The sequence below is a fragment of the Grammomys surdaster genome, unplaced genomic scaffold (genome assembly GCF_004785775.1).
Source record: "Grammomys surdaster isolate TR1022 unplaced genomic scaffold, NIH_TR_1.0 184, whole genome shotgun sequence".
Taxonomy (NCBI): domain Eukaryota; kingdom Metazoa; phylum Chordata; class Mammalia; order Rodentia; family Muridae; genus Grammomys; species Grammomys surdaster.
This window is the reverse complement of record NW_021604629.1, coordinates 175896-199583: the sequence shown is the minus strand read 5'-3', so window position 1 is coordinate 199583 and position 23688 is coordinate 175896. Positions and strand designations below refer to the sequence as shown.

The 23688-nt window shown below is 39.9% G+C and overlaps 1 protein-coding gene across 1 annotated transcript; it reads right to left on the bottom strand.

The window, feature by feature from the left end:
• Positions 1 to 15641: 15641 nt before the first annotated feature.
• LOC114621751 (olfactory receptor 2D3) lies at positions 15642 to 16687 on the bottom strand. Its single transcript, XM_028768111.1, has one exon. It carries the CDS (start codon positions 16643 to 16645, stop codon positions 15701 to 15703), a length of 945 nt encoding a protein of 314 aa, XP_028623944.1. The 5' UTR covers positions 16646 to 16687; the 3' UTR covers positions 15642 to 15700.
• Between the last annotated feature and the right edge of the window lie 7001 nt (positions 16688 to 23688).

The following is a 23688-nucleotide window of genomic DNA, read 5'->3' as shown; positions in this document are numbered from 1 at the left end:
ATTGGGCCTCAACACTGGTCCAGCAAGTCTCTCTTCTGATTGGTTGTCTGGGTAAGCTCACTGCTCCTGTGTATCTAGGCCTCCCAACTCTTGTCAGATGCAGTTCCCACCCAGGAAATAATTTCTGTGCTCACAAGTGTGGGATCACAAGCATGCACTGAATTACAAAATTTGAATTATATTACTATGAAATATTTTTTGTTCTTGCTTTAATAAACAATTTTTCCTTTTGACTATTGATGTTCTATTCCTGCCTTCCCAAATTGGTACCATGTGCCTTTCCTCAGTACCTAAGATCCATAACTTTCTGCAGCTCTTAAGTTAATCTTCAGTTAGCTGCAACTTCTGATCTGTTTGCCTATGATTGCTTTGTTAAAGCAACGTCATAAGTGTTTCTTTCTTTATTATTCTTTTTTTAAAATTTACTTACATCTGAAATGTTACCCCTCCTATCGGCCCCCCAGAGTTTTTTTTTTTACCCCATCACCCCTCTCCTTTGCCTGAGAGGGTGATCCCCACCACACACAAATTTTTCTTATAAGCAAAAAGATGGAATTTGCTGCCTTACCCATTCTGTTCCTGTTCTTATATAGGAAAACCCTATAATTTCATAGTTAACAGAGTTTGTTATATGCTTGACATGTTACATTGGGATTTTCATTTTACCTAGTGGCTTTCTGTTTCTTGGGGTGGGCTTTCCCATTCTTTTTTTGGGGTGGAGTGTATGTTTTGGTTTTGTTGCTTGATTCTAGTCTTTTCTTGATTTTACTCTCCACAGTTAGAAGACCTGACTGATGTGACCTGATTTCCTACAGGTTTTCTTTTTTTTCCCCATCCCTCCCATCCTCCTCCTACAGGTTTTCAAATTGTTCTATCACCATGACAGGTGTTTACACTGGGCTGATGAACTGCAACATGTTTGTCTTGAGAGTTTGTTCTGTTGATCCAAGTTTTAGCTTTTCCCATTACAAACAGGAAACAATGTCTTTCCCTCTCTTTTTTATTTAACTTACTCTTTTTGCCTGAAAGTTTGTTTTCCCTTTACACTTAGAATGTAGAAATTATAACTGATACATCAGGTGTGCCTTTCCTCATTAATCTGGACAAGAATCCAGTAAGTTCCTTAGATCTTCAGAAATTTTACATTTAAATTAAAAACTATTTCAAGCAAGAGAACTTTCTGTGTTTCTTTCATCCCTCCCACCAGCCTGCTTTCTCCTGTGGAACTGGAATTTCCTCGGCTGCATACCAGACCTCCAAGACCACTCTACTAGCAATTTCTCTCTCTCTCTTTTTTCTTCCACTCCTATCTTTTTTCTTCCTATGATTTGAAAAGTGACTTAAACTTTATTTTTTATTTACTTATCGCAAATGTGTTTGTGCCACAGTGCACATGTGGCGATCAGGGGAGAGTTGGTTGTCTATGTCTACTGTGTGGACTCTGCACTCAAAGTCAGGTCTTCAGGCTTGGCAGCAGATGCTTTTACCCAACAAAGCATCTTACCAGCCCTAGGGTGATTTTACCCAAGTAATGTTTCTTATCTTTGGGGTCAAAACTTATCATCTTCTCCAACCCAACTATTAAAATGTTCAAGAAGCTACAAAGAATTTCTTTAACTTTCAAAAGCTTTGTCTGCTCAAGTGCGTCAATATTTTCATTTTGTCCTCTATCCATTAGCAGTTTTGTTGCCTCAGATGCACATTCTATTTGTTTCTTTAACAAACGGCTCTTCATAGGTATTTATTTTTGCTAGTTAGTTGAGGTGCAGGCTGGTTAACTGAATATTTCAAGCACCAGTGGGTCTACACCTGGGAAAACACACAGTAAAGTCTCATCCTCTTTGGTTATTGAATAGGAGTGTGGAACCCACCACAGTTCTACAAGGACACCTGGGGAAAGCCTCTTTGGTCTCTCCATAAACTGCTCAGATTGAGCACAAGGTGAGCTAGCCCACACTTTTCAGCTGTTTCTTCATCATGTGGGATTGAAGGAGTCAAGTAAGTTTTCACAGGTCTCCTAGACATTAGGGGTGCCCCAGACCCAAGGGCCAAGCCTTTTATTTTTGTATTTATTTTTAAGTTTAGAAAAACACTTCTGTTCTCACACCCGGGCTCTCTTCTGCTCTTCTCCACATATTTTCTAACTTGGTGCTCAGAGCCCAAGGATGATCTCTATAAACCTCAGCTTCCTGGGTTAGAAGCTGACAGCTGTAATCAGGGAAAGCAGGAGCTCATTTCAGTAGCTCTTCCCTAGGCTGTCCATACACTGTGCACACATCTTTAATATTGAGCCACTGGCTTTTTTGGTAACTGATCTTGAGAGTTAGGAGACCTATTCACTTTTTTTTTAAAGATGAAAAAGGTCTGTTCCCCTCTCTGCCCCCTGCCCCCACCCCCAGTTTTTATGAACTTTGGAATGGGGAAGACATCATCAGTCTTATACATGGGTGTTCTTAATTAGCAATCTGTTCTTTGAAGCAAAATCCCAGGTCCTCTTAAAATGAATTTAAAATGCTCAAAAGCCATATCCCCTAACACAAAGCATATACATTTAACAAGTGAGAATGTAGTCATGTAATGTTGCTGACAATATTTGAGGCTTCTATTTGATGAGCCAGGAATGCTGAAAATCAGTTACACATATTGTGTACTTTAAAAAAATTATTATTTATTTAAACTGCAGATTTTATCCCACTCCCCCCCCCACACACACTCTCCGACTGTTCCATATCCCATACCTTCTCCCCGCCCCCTGTCTCTATGAGGATGTCTCCATCCCCCACCCCCACCCCACCTGACCTCTAAACTCCCAGTCTCCTGAGGGTTAGGTCCATCATCTCTGATTGAACCCAGACCCAGCAGTCCTCTGCTGTATATGTGTTGGGGTCTCATATCCACTGGTGAATGCTGACTTTTTGGTGGTTCAGTGTTTGAGAGATCTCGGGGGTCTGGATTAATTGAGACTGCTGGTCCTCCTACAGGGTTGCCTTTCTCCCCATCTTCTTCCAGCATTTCTCTAATTCAGCCACAAGGGTCAGCAGCTTCTGTCCATTGGTTGGGTGCAACTATTTGCATCTGACTCTTTCAGCTGCTTGTTGGGTCTTTTGGAGGACAGTCATGATAGGTTCCTTTTTGTGAGTGCTCCATAGCCTCAGTAATAGTGTCAGGCCTTGGGACCTCCCCTTGAGCTGGATCTCACTTTGGGCCTGTAGCTGAACCTTCTTTTCCTCAGGCTCCTCTCCATTTCCATCCCTGTAGTTCTTTCAGACAGGAACAATTACGGGTCAGAATTTTGACTGTAGGATGGCAATCCCCTCCCTCACTTAATGCCCTGTTTTCCTGCTGGAGGTGGGCTCTATAAGTTCCCTCTACCTACTGTCTGGCATTTCATCTAAGGTCCCTCCCTTTGAGTCCTGAGAGACTCTAGGTCTCTGGTACATTCTGGAAGGTCCCCACAACCTCCTACCTCCCTATGTTGCCTGTTTTCATTCTTTCTGTTGGCCCTCGGGGCTTCAGTCCATTTCCCTCACCTAATACTACATCATGTTACCCTTTCCCCCCTATCCCTGTCCACTTTCCCTCCAGGTAATCCCTTCCTCCCCACTTGTGATTGCTTTCTTCTCCCTCCCAAGTGGAACTGAGGCATCCTCACTTGGGCCCTTCAGCTTGTTGACCTTTTTGAGTTCTGTTGACTGTATCTTGGGTTATTCTGTACTTTCTTGGGGTGGGGACTATATATCCACTTATCAGTGATTAGATACCATGCATAAAGTTATTTTCAGGCAAATGGATTGGACTAGGAAATATCATCCTGAGTAAGGTAACTCAGACCCAAAAGGACATGCATGGTATGTACCTTTAGTTTTTAAAATTCACAATTAGTATTTCACAGATTGGAAGCAGATGCTATGTTTATATTGTCTCTGAATATGTAGATCAGGGAGATGTTCCACACAGTGATTTCCAGATAGGACCTTGGTTATCTAAGAGATTCAGGCATCCAGAGTGTGCTGGGATAGACTCTGAATCACTCATCCTGCTATACATTTGTCTAGCTAACATATAATATGCTTCCTATGTTCAAGAGAAAAGTTTAAGCATTTTAATTGTACAAACTATTATTGTTATTGCATGTATGTGTGTAGTGTGTCAGAGGACAACTTAGTAGGAATCAGTTCTCTCCATCTACCATGTGGGTCTTCAAAACAGAACTCAGGTCATCAGGCACTCTTACGTGAGCAGCCATCTTGAAAGCCTCTAACTAATCTTTTTATTCTAACAAGTCTGTGAATTTGGTGTTGTTAGCATGGCTGTTAGTGTTGTGGCTATTCACCTGGCACAAAAAGTCTAAGTGAGTCAGCTGAGGTCACATTAATAATAGAATTCAGAATTTAAGAGATCACTGTCTTTTACTGACTACCCAAAGCTCCTTTGCCTAATGAAATGTTCGGCTACTGCTGATTATGTCCAAGTTCAACGTAGAGCATTGAAAGAGTAAAAAACCTTTTATGACTACATTTTCAACTGTGGGAACAAGTAAAAGACACTTATTTTAAGTACTACCATTTTGTTGTCAGACTCCATTTAATCATGGGGAGATACTAAATTCAAGGTTCCAGGCCAAGGGAAGTTGGGGACTTCTGAATAACTGAACAGCCTCTATTATAAGGAAAACAGTTGTCTGAGTACAGATATCTCAAGGACAGTTTCTCCATATTGTTGGCAGGGTCAAACTAAGTTCATGTTATCAGGCCTAGGAGCCTTTCCTAACCTGATTGGTAAAAACTCACTTGCTCAACCTCTTATGTCAAAATATGATTGGACAATGCTATAACCCATCCTTCTCCTCCTAGTTTTGTGGTTTTATCCTTTAAATATGTTGTACAATTTCTCTTCAGGGTCATAGTTCAGCTCTTGATTCTGTTCTGCAGCCCTGGTAGATCAACAACAGCTTGATTACAATAAATTCTTGTCATCTGCATTGACCTGGTGTTTGAGTTATGTTGGATTTGTGTTGGATTTAAGTGGGCCCCCACAACACAACTACATCATAGAAGCCCAAGCCCTTTATAGTCTTTCTGAGATCGAAGGTTAAGTCCTTTCAACCAAGCTCAAGGTCAGTTCAGAAACTAGCTACTAGCAAAGGTCCAGGCAAGGATCTAAAGGTGCAATCACCCTGAACACCTAAAGATGGCTCAGCAAATGTCTCCTTTGGCTCCAGATATGCAAGATGTGAGTGTCTGGGGAAAACACTTCTTTACTTAGCACATAAGGCTAATTTTAGAATAGCTCTGCTCCATTCTAGGTTCTTCATGGTCACAGAGTTCCACCCTCCAGCAGGTGTGTTGGGTAGATGTGAGGGGTGGTAGTAGTGAGGGGATGGTTTGAAAGAAGCTGAGGCAGGGGTGAGTTATGTTCTTTCTGGCCATTCTGGAGGCATGTCCTCTCTGTTCTTCAGCTCTCTGCCCCACCTTCTTGTATCCATGGGAACACTCTGGGTATCTAAGCCAAGGCCAGGACTTCTATTCTGGTTGGCTACCAACTGATATCATTGTTCCGAAAAAGTGTTTGGACCAATCTTTGTGTGTCCCACTGACTATGGAAAATCTTTGAAGAGGCAGAAGCAAAGGGGCAGAAGAGTAGCTATGGAAGCAAAAAGAGTGGGAGGGAAGCCAGACTTGTTGCCTAGAGGAGTGTGATGAGTGTGGCAGAGGGCTTCAGTCAAAGCTCAAAACTTCGGATTCATAACAAAAACCAAAACAAACATGTGGCATTTGAGGGATGACCGTGAGTCACACTGATCTTCACACTCATCAGTGGGTTCACACAGAAGGAAAGTGTTACCTCTGTGCATGCAAGGTACAATAAGGGTTTCATCCACAGCTCAACTCTTCAGATTCATCCGAGTCCACATGGCAAAGAAGATGTATAAGCTACAGGTCCTGTCTTCAATCAGAATTCATTTCTCCTTGATAATTACAGAAGGGAAACTTAAGTCTTGTTTATTTACTCAACATCTTAAGCAAATTTAACCTTTAAACATAATATAAGTGACTAGAAAAGAAATCCTATAGATATGAGTAGTGATGACAAGCCACACTTATAGAGATTTCCTGATTCTCTAAGAATAAGGTAATCTCAATGAGGGTGTCTCTGAAGGGGAGCAGTCTCAGCCTGCCTTCATCCTGGAGGAGGAGGAAAACTGTGATTGGTTCTTTCTATACATGCTATATGCATTCTATGCATCCATAGTCTGACCAGGGGAACCTGACAGTGGGAAAAGGCCTTGCTATTCCTATGGGTCTGAGGCACTGGAGCCCTTGACATGGCTATGCTGATGACAGTATGCACACACTCAGTCCTATATCAGCTCACCACACTATATATTTTTGAAAAAGATTTTTTTTTACTATAAATGCTACTTTTATTTAGAGGAGAATTAGGACAATATAAACATGGAGTTACTAAGAATGTGTAAGTCCTTTGTATATGTTTCAATTATTTCCCAAGAAGGGAAAAAATGTTAAATAGACCCATTTCAAGCAGTGAAAGAATTGTTAATACCAAAGAATGGAATGTCATCTAGAAGTCCAGAAATCTGTAGCATTAAGGAAAAGAAAGGAGAAAGTACCCTCAGTATCGTAACAGAAAATAGAGGGAGAACTTTAGTATAAGTCAGAAAGTTCAGAAGGTCCTCTGAAGTCAAAAGAGAAACAAATGCAGTTACAATGTTTTTTTTTTTTATCTGAATTTTAGGTTGTTAAAGAAGAGATCATAGAGACAATTTTTGTTGATTTTGAAGAAGGAAAACTTGTAAGTTAAGGAAGTAGAACTGTCTCTTCAGTGGGAAGTAGCTGATGGGGCTGTGGACTGCTGAGTTGCTGTGGATACTTCCAGCAGTTCTTGAAACACAAAACAAAGCAAAAGCAAGCAAGCAAGCAACCAAACAAACAAATGGCAGATCAACCAAGGGGGCCCCTTTAGTGGGCTGGTTTCCTCTTGGCATGTGTGTTTAGGAGGGACCTGAAAAGGATAAGGACCAGGAAGAAAATTCAAGTAGACCTAGAAGGGATGGGCTGTGCTTTGTTTGCAGCTCCCACCACTCAGTGTTTGGCCCAGAAAAAGGCATGTTTTGTTTGTGTGTGTGTGTGCGCACGTGCATGAGTATGCATGCATGTGTATGTGGGTGTGTGTGTTTAAATCAGGAATCAGGATAGCTAAGGGTCTTGGCCTATAAGGTGACAAATGTTAGTAACCATGGTCTGTGTGTATGTCTGTGTTGCTCAACAGCCAGGGATAGTCGTGTAAATCTCAATCTTAGGGCACTTGGAGGTAGGGCTTTAAGACCTAGGAGGTGCTGAGGGCCAGGAGCAGGACCTTGTCAAGGGCAGATTGCAGTTCTAGATCAACAGTTCTGGGATGTGACCTTGAGTTAGGGCTCTGAATCTGGCTGTGCTGGGGGAACCTAAGGAAAAGCTGTTGTTCCTCCACCTGAAGACCCATTGAATGCTGCTTGTAAAGGAGAAAGAAGCAAGCCTGGGAGGTGGGCATGGGGGGTTAGGGGTGTGGTGGCAGAACCCAGAATGCCAAAGGCTGATGCATTCCAACTAGGAATGAGCTTTGTGTACAGAGTAAGCTTTGTGACCTGGGCCCTGGGCCCTTTCCTACAGATCTGGGTAAAAGTGAGTGTACTGCTTACAAAAAGCACTTTGCTCCCAAGGTAAAAGGCTGGGAAGGCTTTGCCTAAAGACAAGTAAAACCAAAGGTGGGTAAGATTCTCACCCAACATTCAAGGTAAACAAGAAGTTTCCCAAGGCTCCAGGGCACAGAATATCCCAGCCATTTCTGGGTATGCTCCCAGCTGGCAAGGAATCCTGTATCGGTCCTGAAAACTACTGTCCCTGAAGATATGTCTGGGGGTCCAAAGCCAGGAGACATTGTCTTTGCTGGCAATTAATTTGATTTTAAGTTCTGGTGATATTATTTTTTCTTTCTCCTGCAAAGTTACAGTACTTTTAAGTAGTGAAAACAACCAAAACCAAAAATACAACAAAAAACCCCACACTACTCTGTTCATTGCCATTATTTTTGGATGAAGGGTCTCATGTGACTGAAGATGACCTTGAACTCCTGATCTTCCTGCCTTCATCCTCCCCAACTGGTGGAAATAGGGGGTTGAGCTATCATGTCTACCTCACCCATTTAAGATGAATAAATGATAAATACAAACAAAAACAAAGAACACCCAAACCTTCTAACCTCCCTGGAATTGATTTTAATGTTTTTATGTGATATCCAATATGTCTGATCTCATCTACTAGATATTTAGCTCATATTCTTGCCTTTCTCAGTCATTGGCTGGTGATTCTTTTCCTCATCATGTTCTCCTTGTTGCTCTTCCCCCAGTTTCTCCTGCCTATTGAAAATGATACTTTAATCTTTGAACCATACGTAGGAAAATCAGCTTAATAAAACGTATCCATCACAATTAACACAGCAGTAAGTACTTTGATGAAGAGCTACATCCCAGTATTTTATACCCGGAATGTCTCGTTGGAATCCTTGATGTGTGGACTTATGTTTGTATGAATTATTACACCAATTGTTTTATGTAGAATTTTGTAACAAATTGTGATGTAAAAGACAAAAAACAGAATATTTTTTTCATCTATTAACACACATAGATATCTCTTCTGTGTGTTTTGTTTTTTTGCTTTGGAATATGATATGAACTCTGATAGTAAGCCAGCATTATTCATCTGAGATATCTGCATATGAATCATTTTGGGATGTTTCTTGACTCAAGTAACACTTTGGGATCCTGGTATAGCTCACAGTGGCCATGGTTGTGGAATTTTAAAATGCTCTTCCTTGAAAAGAGAGCTGTCAAATATACACCGACTCCATCCCTGATTTTTTAAACTTTTAATGATCTTAGTATTTGAGAATCATATGTAGGTAGTAGCCCTCTATTGTACAAGTGGACTCAAAGCAAACTGAAACTTCCTCAGAGTCTTAAAACTTCCTTAGAGTCTGTATTTCTCAGCAACACATTGTCTAAATGTGGTTTTGATCTAATTTGGATTATGGTCTAATTTTTGTCATGGCTCTAACAACAATTCATGGGGCTGTTCAGTGTCATGTTCTCTGTGCTAGTAAATAGAATGTTGGTATTTTTGGAAATGCATTCATTATCTTTGAAAAGCACCACCATCTTGAATCTGATATTCTCCTTACTGTTTTCCTTGGCCACATTTTCTACCCTCAATTCTTCTTCCTATGTTAACCTTTGCAATAGTGTTCTCCAAAGCTCCCCTTTGGTTCAAAGAAATATCCATGTTCTGTCTCAAGTTCTTTATGGAATATTACTTCACTTTCTCTGAAAATAGAACTTTGTCATCACTTCTTAGCATCCTGTAAGTGTTATCATTTTGGAAGCTTTGAAATATTGGTATATTCTTAATCTCATTTCTGCATAATAATTTCTCATGTAAAGTATTTTTTATGTTCTCTAGTTATTCCATCCTTGCTGTTGTAATCCATTAGGCTGTTAACAAATTTATTTTTAACACAAATTTACTGACCATCTGTATGTGAAACATGCAAATTGCTGCCCCACTGAATCTAGTCTATTGTGAATGACCACATAAACTAATTTCAATATAAACTTTGATTACTTGGCTCATATTTCTTTCTACCTCAGATCTTTACAGTATTATGGTATGTAATTTCAAAACTGTCAGGCGACTCCAACAACTCAGAATGACAGAGCTTTATGTAATCATTTCTAGTAACCACAACCAGCCAATCTACCCCACTGTTGTATTATTGATTAGAATTACACTGCCATGAGAATAACATTGAATAAATTTATCTGAAACCACATCCTCCTAGCCTTTGAATATTTATTTCCTTGCTCCTGGTTCGTTTCCCCCCTTTAAAATCAAGGCCGTACCCCTTGCTGCCCTCTAGTGTCAGAAGAAGGTAGCCATTCTTCCTATTGGCCGGATCTACTCCTGATTTTCTGTTATCACCTGGGGGACGAGTATTTCAACTAGACCCTCCATGAGGGTCATCATTTCATTTCTGTTCTCCAGGTGCTGTGAGTCCACCCAAGTCTTGACTTTCTCTGGAAGGTTCTCTAAGAGCTGTTCCAGCACCATCATCTGTAGGATCTGTTCCTTCATATGAACCTCTGGTCTCTGCCACTCAAGGCAAAGATCTGAGAATTTGCTCATCTAAATACTGGAAGTATCTGAACTTCCAATGAGGTGCCTCAGAGTCATGTCTGTCAGTGGCAGTCATATACCTCCAAGACCTATCAGCCCTCACGACTTCACTTCATTCATATACAGCCACGTTTTGAGATTTTGTGACAGCCATCTACTTAGAGACTACGTGTTCCAATATGGTTCAAGTCTGCCCTACTGTAGCATGTCAGTAATTCAGCAGCATGGGTATCTTTTTATTTAATTACACATAGGATGATTTTTGAATCAGGACAAAGAATTTTAGAAGCTTCCGACATGTGGTCAATATGCAGCTTCCTCAGAGACTACAAAAAGTAAAACACAAATACAACCCACAGGCAACATATCTACTAACATAATGTTAAAAATAAGATAGTATAAATAATCTTTAAATTACCTAATAAAGCAATACCAGATCTCTTTTATCTTGTTTAGAATAGGGAAAATGTTTTTCTTTACCTCAGATACCCTCCTGTAAAAGACAAACACAGATAAAACAAGTGGCAAAGGAAGTCACTTTTTAAAATTAAAAATAAAAATTAATGTTTATAAGTTCATTAAATTGATACATTCTAACTCAGGGGACAAATTGATTTTTGCTTAAAGACAAAACAAAACAAAACAAATCTTCAAGCAGGATGTTCAGGTTCAGGCTTCAAACAGTGTGCCTGAATACATTTCTGCAATTCTTATTCAAGTACCAGTGGTATTATATAAACACGGGTGAGAATCTAAGTAAAGAATAATCTTATTATTCCGTGAGTATTAATGTACAATATTAACATAAAATGTTACTAATGGGAAAACTAGGTGCTGGATGTGTGGGAACTCCTCCATCTTCTCAATCGTCTTGTAATTGTATCCATTTAGTCCCTACCCTCCTAAAGTAGGAAGCCACAGAGGCTGGTACTGTCTGCTTGAGAGTTCTCAATGCTGTGACTAGGAAAAGTCTGGGCAATGGTATCCTTCCTAGACCATTTCTAGGTCCTACTAAACACAATGCACTTCTAGTTCTCCCAGAATAAGTCCTCCCTGAATGAAGCTTTCCTGTAGTTCCTTCAGCCTTCAACAAAAGCCCACAATTAAGGAATCTAAAATCGGCCACACCTGTTGATACTCATCACCCTTTGTGACTTACTTTTGGTTTATGCAATTATATAGTCTCAAGTCACCAACAACGTTCACCAAACATCATGTCTACCTGTTTTAAATACACATCGCCGATACCATCAGTCTGTGAGGATACACAAAAAGGGTGACAGCTCAGCACCCAGCAGGTGAAAGGCCCTCTTCACAGGCTCATTGCTCCAACTGGCATAGAAGATAAATTGGAAGCACCTTTATAGATAGGCCTAGATGAAACAAAACATGTAGGCATAATGTTTTTGTGCACTGTGTAAATGTTATCCTCATGTTATTCAAATGCTCATTTCTCTGCCCTCATATCTTGTTTCAAATTGGACACAATTGTAATGCTTATGTCTCCTGTCTTAAGCTTGTAAAAATAATTCTTCCCATCCATTCTCTGCCTCGTCAATAAATGCTGATCACCCAATGGCTGAGTAAGAGAGAATAGGACACAAACTTCTGCCAGTCAGGGGGAGGAGAGTGGCAGGGTGAGAGTGTGTGTGTGTAAAATCCTGAGGAGAGGTCCAGGAAGATCAGGAGAAAAGAGCTGGAAAGCTGGGACAACAGAACACACACACACACACACACACACACACACACACACACACACGTAAGTAATGCGGGGATATTGTCTGGGAGGAAGCCTGGCTAGCATGGAAGTTTGAATGGAGTAATAATGACTCAGTATTTGCCTCAAGGCAATTTTAATACATCTTAGTCTCTCTATGTGATTATTGGGGAACTAGCAAAGAAAAAGGAATACAGCTGTCGGACTAATCCACTGAATACATTTATATTTAAAATAAGCCATCTTACAAAAACAAGCCATAATAGACTGGGAAAAGAAGCTTCAGTGAACAAGATCTGACTCATCAGTTTAAAATTCTACAGGTGCAAAAGCCCTAAAGAGGTATAATTGATACCAAAAAAAAAAAAAAGAACTGTGGTTCCAAGTATTTTTTAAACTAACATTAAAAAAAAAGAAGGAAAAATAAATCATTCTGTTCATATATTAAAAAACAAAACAAAACAAAAACAAAAATTATAGTATTTATATTTAGTATTTATATATATAAATACTATATTTATATATATAAATACTATATATATATATAGTATTTATATATAGTAATTATATTAAAAGATATAAATAACAAAGATACTTATTTTCTATTGTAAATTAGGTCAGAATTTAAGCACAAGTGCATACAAAAGAGACAGAAAATAAAAATGCACTCCCAATGTTAAAAATAAAAGGACCATCAAAAAACTACAGGACAGAACAGATGACAAAATGGACACAAGTGAGCCAAGGATACAGAATGAATTAAAATCATAAATCCATTAATTTAGACAGTGGGAACTAAGTGATGGAGCAAGTATCACCTAATGAAATATAGCTGCCATTATACATGTCAAACTACGCATCTGAAACACATGTATAGCTCTCCAAGGAAGAAACAAAATCAGCAATGGTACAGCAGAGATGGAAAACTAAGTAACTTCCAAAAACCTTAACAGAGAACATAATCACTCAGAGGACATAGGTAACATGCTCCACCTCACAGCTATCTAAAATCAGACAGGTTGTAGTTACTACTCAAACACATGTGAAAATGTTTACAAAAGCTCTTATGGGGCACCTAAAAGAAAACCTTCAACATATAGAAAGCAAGGCAAAGTAGTAGAGATCATTTGCTACCTTAATGCAAAGTCATAAACTAACAGCAAGCGGGAAAATAATATTACTTCAAAATATAACATTTTGCTCCTCCCCCAAATAAAAATGATCAAAGGAACAGTAGTAAAATGTCTGAAAATTAAAGACAATAAAGCATCGTACATCAAGACCTAAGCTTTATTAGGCAATAGCTAAGTTTTACATCATTTAAGCAAAACTGAGATGATGAAACATTAAATCCAGGGAGTGAGAAGCATGCATGTGTGTGTGGACAATTGGAAGGACTCAGAAGTTAAAAGCACAAACCAATGAACTACTCTACTCAGAGCATTATAGAGACAGCAGGTTACAAGTTCAGGATGCTATGCTTGAAGTTTAAATATTGGCATTTAAGTTCTATAAGGAAGAACAGTTCTAAGGTTAGAAGTTCCTGAGAGGCCAAACCTTTTAAGTTCAGACTCCAATTTAAAGAACCTGACCTAAGTTTGAACACTCAGGTAAACTAACAGACTGGTAACCTAGCAGTAGTTTCCAGTTTGCCCCCTAACAAAACCAGAGCCTAGCTCCAGTCTCTAGGCTAATCCCCAACAAGATCAGCGACTCCAGGTTCCATCCTCAAGAAGATGAGCATCTCCAGGTTATTCCCCCAACAAACCTGCACCCCCAGGTTACAAGCCCACCCCCTGCCTAATAACCACTGATGCAGAGGGAGCAGAAGTTATGATATGACTCCTGGCACCAGGCAATTATGTTAAAGGCCACGGTAGCTTTCCAAATAGATGCTTACACACCATCACTTGCTGCTTACAATAAAGCATTGCCCTGATAGATATTTGGGTCTCCCCCACCACCAAAACTGTCCTGTGTCACAGCAGTGCATTGAAGGGGCAAGATAGCTCAAATAGAATAAAGACCCTGTTGTGAGTTGCATCAGATTGTCTCCTGTCTGTTTTTTTTTGGGGGGGGGCACTAACATTTCCCTGGCACTACAGTTCAAGCCATGATACACATAATGAATGTTAGAATAGCAAAAATCAACAGTATTAAACTACAGTATTTAATAAAGCCCTCTGGGCTGGGGATATAGCTCTCAATTAGTAGAGTGCTCAGCTAGCAAGCCAAAGCCCCTTGTTCAGTCCTTTAGTACTGCATAAATACAGTGTATTGGTCCTGTTCCTAATTCCTGTCCCTGGAAGGGTGGAGGCAGACACCAGAAGTTCAAGGTTTAGAGCTGGAGAGATGGCTCAGTGTTTGAGACATGCAGACAAAATACCCCTCCAAATATAAAATAAAAACTAATATTTAAGAAAAAGAAACTCAATGTTTACATGAAAATTTTGTCTCAACAAACAAAACAAAACTACATTGAATAAATGGCCTCTGAGATGATGGTGAGACTTGACAGAGAGTCCAGCTAAGCCAGTGCTTCTGCCTGAGAAGACTCAGGGCAGTGCAGGTGACAGCAACCAGCTGGCAGAAATTGGATGGCTTTTGTGGCCTGTTGAAACTTGAACAGTTTGTTAAATGTAAAGAGTAATATCTTTGAAAAGGAATGTTGATGTAATCAAATTGGTTACAAGTGGGGCAGTTGAGAAATTAGTCTCCCGAAAAACAGAAAATACGCAAATCAGAGTATTTGAGAAAAGTAAAATAATCTGGAAGTTTTGATTTTTTTTCTGGGAATGGCTAGGAAATGTCTGGGGAAGTAAAGCTTGGGAAAGAGCCTTTTCCAGGGAAGAACACACAAACTAGTTATCCAATACCACATGATCAGCACTGAAAACATACATACACACAAACCGAATGTTCGGGATGGATTCTAATGCTTTGAATTAATTGGGAATCTGTGCATTCAAACACTGAAGGTCCTTGTCCCCAATTGTTTTTGATCAATCAATAAAGATGCCAGACTCCCATCTATTCAGCTACGAGGAAGTAATCCATGCTAGGTCAGACCATTTTACTAATGTGATTGTTTGGGGTCCACCCAGACTCCCCCAAATAATGCTTCACTCATGCCTATAAATGAGCACAGAAGAACCCATGTTACACTTTTATGGAACTCGAAATGGGCAGGAGCTGATGAGGAAACCATGGAGAGGTGTTGCTTACTGAATTGCTCTTCATGGCTTGCTCAGCCTGCTGCTTTATAGATTCTAGGACCACCAACCCAGGAGGTGTCCACACAATGATATGTGCCATCCCATATTACTGATTAAGATAGTTCTCTACAGGTTTGCCTACAGCCAGTCCTTACAGAGGCAATTTCTCAATTGAGTTTCCCTTTCCTCAGAAGATAAGAGCCACGCCAAGTTGACGTTGACATAAAACTACCCAGCACACTGGGATTTGAGGCATGTGCCAGCACGTTTGACTTGCTTATGCCGAAATTGGGTCCAAGGCAGATTAATTAACTATGTACTCATTGAAATAGGACGTTTAACCTTTCATAATCAGAAGACATTCCAGTTTTATACCTTTGTCATTTTCACTTGTGCTTTGGCTTAGAGTGATCACCATTCCCACAATGTGTTCTTCTGTTTCATGATTCGTCCTGAAATGACTTATTTAATAACTGCCTCAGAAAATCCTGCTTTATGTTCAGAGATGTTACCATGGTGGTTGAACCCCGATCCACAGGTCACTGCTTCTGATAGAAGGCCACTCTTGCAGCCAGTCTCCTGAAGGCACTTTTGACATCCTTGTTCCTCAGACTATAAATTATGGGGTTTAGCATCGGAGTCACTACTGTATAGAACACAGACATTATCTTATCCTGTTTCTTCCTGGTTTTGGTGTTTGGCTGCATATAGTTAAATATTGCAGACCCATAGAAGAGGACAACAACGATGAGGTGTGAACCACAGGTGGAGAAGACCTTGAGCCTTCCCTCTCCAGACTGCATCTGGATCACAGTGGAGATGATGTTCCAGTAGGAGGTGAGGATGAGGGAGACAGGTGCTAGGAGGATAACCACACCCATTGCAAAGATGGCCATTTCTGTGCTGTATGTATCTGCTGAAGCCACCTTCAGGAGGGCAGGAAGTTCACAAAAGTAATGACTGACTATGTTCTGCCCTTGATATGGAAGATAAAAAACAACAGCAATATCTACCAAAGATACTAGGAGCCCACTGGCCCAGGATCCTAGGGCCAATTGCAGACATAATGGTTGGGTCATGATGGTGGAGTAGTGCAGTGGCTTGCATACAGCCACATACCGGTCATAGGACATCACTGCCAGCAGTGCACACTCTGTACATCCAATCTGAAGGGAGACAATTACCTGTGTCACACAGCCCCAAAAGGAAATAGTTTTCCTTTTTACCAGGAAGTGTGACAGCACTTGAGGAACAATGCTACTTGAGAGACAAAGATCAGCAAAAGAGAGGTTTCTAAGAAAAAAGTACATGGGGGTGTGGAGTCGAGAATCCATGAGGATGAGGATAATGATGAGCAGGTTTCCCAGTAGAGTCAGGATGTAAATTATGAAGAAAAGAACAAACAGGAGGATCTGAGTCTGTGCATCTTGTGAAAGGCCCAGCAACAAAAACTCATCTACAAAGGTCTGGTTTTCTCTTCCCATTGAGATTTTTGTGTATTTACCTGTTTGTCAGAAACAATAAGAACACAGTATGACTGGGTTCATGACCTTCAGTCATATAGAAGGGGCTTATGTTAAAACTGAGTTGTAATCGGGTAGTTCTAGGATTTTATATTTTTCTATCTAACGTGTTCTAATTAATATATGTGATCATTTTTATTCTAATTGTTTGCTCACAGTGTACAATAGCCTCATCTCCTACCCTCCAAATACTTCTTATAACCACTGCTGTTATTTTAAATTAAGACCACTGCTGTTTTTTTTTTAAATAGATAAAATGCAATATAGCTTAAATCCTCCTGGGATGGCTGGAAATATGGTTCTGATGTTAGGAGAACTCTCTGTTCTTGTAGAACACCCAGACTCAATTCTCAGCACCTTGACAGCTTATAAATGCCTTTATCTTTTGTTTGAGAGAATATGATGCCCTCTGTTGGTGTCTGTAAGCATTAGGCATACACATGGTACACAGACATAAATGCAGACAAAACTATTCACAGACATTAAGAAAAAAATTAAAGTCTCTCTGGCTAGATTTGACAGGATGGTTAAAATTCAATATGAAAAAATGTAAAACCAACTTAAATTGTTATGATTCATGAAACAATTAAGAAAATATGAATTGCACTTGTGATATATGTGGAAAGATGCCTGTGAAATAATAACATGATTATGACAATATTGCATGAGAACATTTGAGGGAGATGCTAGATAAAATTTAACTGTGACACTCAGCACATACGAAAGACAATATAAACTAAGTCCAAATAATGGTATTCCAAAGAGTATACATAGACTATGAAGAAGAAATTGTGGTGTGAAATGTGTGCAGACAGTTAGTATGTCAAATATTAAAGCATTATTAAAGAAATTTATTTATGTCATAGTAGTTCAGGTAATAGCATCTCAGTGAAATTAATAGAGAATTCACAATCAAACTCAAGAATAGTTTGGGAATAATGCTCATGGATTAGTAGGATTAATATAGTGAAAATGATCATCTTACCAAAAGCAATCTATTGAATCAATAAAATTCCCATCAAAATTTCAACACAGTTTTTTACAGACATTGAAAGAGCAATTCTCAACTTCAGATGGAAAAACAAAAACATCAGGCTAGCTAAAACAATCAGTCAATAGGATAAAATAGCTGCCTATAGACTGGGAAAAGATTTTTCCAACCCTACATCCAACAGAGGGCCAATATCCAAAATATATACAGAACTCAAGAAGTTAGACACCAACAAACCAAATAACCCAATTAAAAATGGGGCATAGAGCTAAATAGAATTCTCAACAGAGGTATCTCGAATGGCTGAGAAGCAATTAAAGAAATGTTCAGCATCCTTAGTCATTAGGAAAATGCAGATCAAATGACTCTGAGATTCCATCTTATACCCATCAGAATGCCTCAGAGCAAAAACTCAAATGACAGCACATGCTGGTGAGAATGTGGAGCAAGGGGAACACTATTTCATTACTAATGGGAGTGCAAACTTGTACAACTTCTCTGGAAATCAATTTGGCAGTATCTCAGGAAACTGAGGATAGTTTTACCTCAAGACTCAGCTTTACTACTCCTGGGCATATACCCAAAAGATGCCCCACTATTCACAGGGACACTTGCTCAACTATGTTCATAGAAATTTTATTCATAATAGCCAGAAATTGGAAAGAACCCAGATGTCCCTCAACAAAAGAAAATGTGGTTCATTTATACAATGGAATACCAATCAGCTATTAAAAACAAGTACATCATGAAATTTGAAGGCAAATGGATGAGACTAGAAAATATCATTCTGAGTGAGGTAAACTATACCCAAAATGACATGCATGGTATCTACTAACTTGTAAGTAGAAATTAGCCAATAAAGTGCAGGATAAACATGCTACAATCCACAGACCCAAAGAAAATAATGAAGTCCCAAGGGAGAATCATCCTCAAAAGGGGAAACAAGATAGTTGATGGATAGAGGGAAGGAACTGGGTAGGAGAGGGGGTAAGGAGGAGAATGGGGATGGTGACCAGGTGTAAGGGGAGGATTGAGATTGAGAATGGAAATCTGTGGTGGATATCTCTGGGTAGCTGGAGGACTGGGACTGGGGGTGGGGTACAGGGAGTCTATGGGGGTGAGCCTAGCTGGGATTTCTACTATAGGGAAATATAGAGTCCTATAGCTAGGCAAGATTTCCAGAGGAGGGAGGAAGACATCAATTTACCCACAAAACCTTAACCCAAAATTGTTCGTGCCTACAAGATTTACAGAGATAAAGATGGAGTAGAGACTGAGGGAACAGCTAACCAATGACTGCCCCAACTTGAGACCCATCCCATGTGAGAGAGACACCCCTTACACTATTAATGATACTCTGCTATGCTTGCAGATAGGAACCTAGCATATCTATCTCCTGAGAGGCTACATCCAGCATCGAATGGAGGCAGATGAAGGGATCCACAGCCAAACAAAAAGCAGAGAATGGGGAGTCTATTGGAAGAATGGGGAATAGAATTAAGCAAGCCAGATGGGTAAAGGATACCTTAAGAAGACCCACAGAGTCAACTAACCTGGGAGCATGGAGCCTCATAGAGGCTGGGCCACCAACAAAGGGGCATGCACATGGCTCCCTACACATTTGTTGCAAATGTGAAGCTTGGTCTTCAGGTGGGACCCATAACAAGTGGAGCACTGGCTGCCTTACTCTTTGTCCCCTGCCATTCAATCCCCTCCCCCTTCCTGGACTGCTTGGTTGGGCCTCAGTGGAAAAGGATGTGCCTAGTCCTGCTGGAACTAGATGTTCCAGGGTGGGGTGGTGCCCAAGAGGGGGGCCTTCACCTTCTCTAAGGAGAAAGGGAGGAGGCACTGGGGGGGAATTTGGAAGGGTGGGACTGGGATGTAAAGTGAATAAAAATAAATTATTGGAGAAAAATAGTTTGGGAATAATGATAATAGAAACAAATGATAAGGTATTATTAAATCAATAAGAAAACAACATATTAAAAACAGATATCTGATTAGAAACAAAAATGTCTCATTTCTACTCTTCTCCAAAACTTAGATGGATATAAAAACAAAGCAGAAGAAAACACTCTATAATTGATCAAAAAATAAATATTTTTGTAATCTTTGAATGTGAAATGATTTTCTTAGAGTGTTGAAAGGCATAATCATTAAATTAAGATTGCTATGTTGTATCACATAGCAATGATTGATTAAAAGACTATATTGAAAATCTAGTTATCATATTAAAGAGCTTTGAAAAATCAAGAATAATAGAACTCTTTATTAGAAAATATGAAAAAATGAGCCCAGTTGGTAGAGTGCTTGCTTTATAAGTACAAGGGCCTGAGTTGCATCTGCAGAGTTCACATAAATAGTTCAGCCATGGTGGCACACACTTGTAATCCCAGCTTTGAGGATGCAGAACAAGGCAGATTCCTGGGGCTCACTTGCCAGTCAACCTTATCTACTTGGCCAGTTCCAGCTAGTATATACCAGGTACACTTTGTTTTCTCCCTCCACAGTGCTGGGACTGCAAGCCCCTGTCACCACACCTGGCATAAATTTTAATGTGTTCTGGGCATTGAACTCAAGTCTTTATGCTTCCAAATCATAAAGCAAGCTCTTTATTGGCTGATGTATTTCCCCATCTGCGAAAAGAACTTTTAACAAGCAAGTCACAGAGGAAAAACAAATGACAAAAGAACTGATCATGCAAAGAATCAATTTATCCTCAGGTAGGACCATAGAAATATAAAATGAAGCAACAATTAGCTCTTCTGTCTGATCAGATTGGCAAAGGTGAAGTAGAATAAAGTTAAGCACTAGCATGAGTGTTAGTAAGATATCTCCCAAAGAAGCTTGAAAATGTAAGAAATTTCAGTCCTTCTTAGAAGGAGTAACAAAATACTCACCGGAGCAAGTACAGAGACAAAGTGCGGAGCAAAGACTGGAGGAGAGGCCATCTGGTGACTGCCATACCTGGGGATCTATTCCATGTGCAGTCACTAAACGCAGGCACTGTTGTGGATGCTAGGAAGTGTATGCTGACTGGAGCCAGATATACCTGTCTCCTGAGAGGCTCAGCCAGAGGCGGATGATCACAGCTAACCATTGAACTGATCATGGGGTCCCCAATGGAGGAGGTAAAGAGAAGACTGAAGGAGCTGAAGGGGCTTGCGGCCCCATTGGAAGAGTGAGAACACCAACCAATCAGAACTCCCAGGGTCTAAACCACCAGCCTGGAAACAAGCTTGGAGGGACCCATGGCTCCAGCTGTATATGTAGTGGAGGATGGTCTTGTCGGGCATTGGTGGGAGAGATCCTTGGTCCTGTGAAGTCTGGATGCCCCAGTGTATGGGAATTCGAGGGCGGGGAGGGGAGAGTGAGTCGATGGGTGGGGGGCACACCCTCATAGAAGTAACAGGAGGGGGGCCTGGATAAGGGGTTTCTGGGGGGATGGGAAAAGGGGATAACATCTGAAATGTAAATAATTAAAATATCCAGTTTAAAAAAAAGTCCCTAGAACAGAAGAAATAGGGCTTTAGTAGCATGCTTCCTTAAGTCTGATCCCATCTTGTGGAGTTGTATTACGCTTTTACTCTTACCTTTCAAAAAATTATATTTTCACTGTTAGTATTTCATGTCTTTCTCACTTTGTTCAAGTTACAAACTCAGAAATCAACTCAAAGGCATACCACAGAGACTCTCTTTGTTAACAAAAGCATGATACATTCATATGTAAAACTAGCACAGTTGATCTCCATTGATGAGTGTAAGTAATGTACACTAATAACTATAAGAAATAAGAATTATTTTTGGGAAATGAAATAACAGCATATTAATAACAATGGCTAAATGACAAGATGAAGTTCAAATATGTCCATTTGAATTCGAAATAAATATCTAATTCAGCTATAAGACACTGTCTTGATGTAAATACATGAAGTAATATTTCAGGGTTACATAAAACTATTACAGCAGTAACTGTTTGCTTCAGAGTTGTTCTTGGAGATTAAATTGCCCCTTCAATACTGCATTCTAAATTCCAAAGAAAAACAATCTTAAATGACTAAAAGTTTCACTGCCGAATAATTATTTTGCTTGGCAGTAACTAAATCCAGATGTCCTTCAACCAAAGAATGGATACAGAAAATGTGGTGTATGTACACAATGGAGAACTACTCAGCTATTAAAAACAACGAATTTATGAAATTATTAGGCAAATGGATAAAACTAGAAAACATCCTCCTGAGTGAGGTAACCCAATTTCAAAAGAACACACATGGTATTCACTCACATATAAGTGGATATTAGCCCAAAAGCTTGCAATACCCAAGATACAATTCACAGATCACATGAAGCTCAAGAAAAAGTGTGGGTGCTTTGGTCCTTCTTAGAAAGGGGAACAAATACTCATGGGAACAAATATAGAGACAAAGTGTGGAGCAGTGACTGAAGGAAAGGCCATCCAAAGACTGCCCCACTTGGGGATCCATCCCATATTCAGTCACCATACCCAGACACTCTTGTGGAGTGTATGCTGACTCTTGGTCCTGTGAAGGCTTGATGCCCCAGTGTGGGGTAATTGGAGGGTGGGAGGAGGGACTGGGTGGGTGAGTGTGTGAATACCATCACAGAAGCAGGGGAGGGGGGATGGGATAGAGAGTTTTGGGGGGGATCAGGAAAGGGGATAACATTTGAGATGTAATTAGAAAACAAATAAAAAATTTAAAAAAAATTTAAAAAAGAAAATGTTAGAAATTATAAAATGAATGTTCTTTTAGTAAAGATTATATGGAATGAAGTAACTCAGACTCGAAAAGACAACTGTTGTTATGTTCTCAGTTGAGGTTCCAACTCCATATCTTTAGATGTGAGTACATAACCTACAGTAACTACAGAAACTCATAAAGTTAAAAGGGACCACTTTGGGGGTGGGTGTAGGAGCATAGAGAGCAAAATAATAGCAGAGCACCAGTGATCCGAAGGGAAAGTTGAAAAACAGGTTGCTCTATTCAGTGAGGAGCAGGGCATTAATACAGAAAAAAGGTAAGAAAAGCAACAGGAGGTCTGAAAAATTCTTAAGCAACCATACTATTACTATCTACCTAAAATACCTATAATATATATAAGTCAATGTATAAATCTACATGTACATTTTAAATAAAAACATCCCATCTTGACCAACAATGCTCCAAAGAGACAAAGATCATCTAACAAAGATTCCAGTGCCAGGCATGAGAAGTCCTCTTTTGAGTTGTTGATCAGGATTGTTCAAGAGACTTCCAAAAATCATTGTAAGCTATTGTTATTGCCCTTGCTCCTTCCCCATAATCTCCTAGAGATAGAAGGTAAATCCCTGTTGCAAAATACACCATTTTCTTTGGACACAGGGCCCAGAGGCCTAGAATTAGATCTAACCTTAAAGCCTTCTGCTCAAAGACTAGCTTTCATGGTAGCAAAGGTGCCATTCAAGCTTCCAAAGCACAGAAACAACCAACGGTCATACTCAGCTATAATGTCAATGAACCACAACAGTAACAAGCATGATGCTATAACACAAAGGCTACAGTTGTGGCACACATACCTTAGCAGTAATCATTAGTTCTCTAATTGGACTGAAGGTCTGCACACACACAACTCCCCACATCAGCATTCAATATATATGCACACAGAAGCAAATAGTCTTTTATATAACATCTGGATAGCAGCCAATTCTTTCACCACACCAGAGTAAGTACTGACCAAGGCTGAGCCATGCAGCAACTCACCAGGCCTGTTGCTTATGAGAAGAATATTTAAACATTAAGTTAAAGTTTGATGTATCAGCACTAGGTTTGTTACCTCTTCTGCACTAGGAGGACCATCTTGGTTGTAATTGGACTCTCTTCTCCATGGTGTCACTAGGGGATTGGAACCAGCAGTGTTGATTCATTCATAATTCCTACATGGAGCAATGCTGAAGAGAAACAGGCACATTTTGATGAGCTCCCCAAACCAATGTTCTTAGGGTCCTTGCAACTCC

Excerpts from the sequence above, each read along its gene's own strand:
- LOC114621751 (XM_028768111.1), bottom strand. The coding sequence starts at position 16,645 with ATGGGAAGAGAAAACCAGACCTTTGTAGATGAGTTTTTGTTGCTGGGC.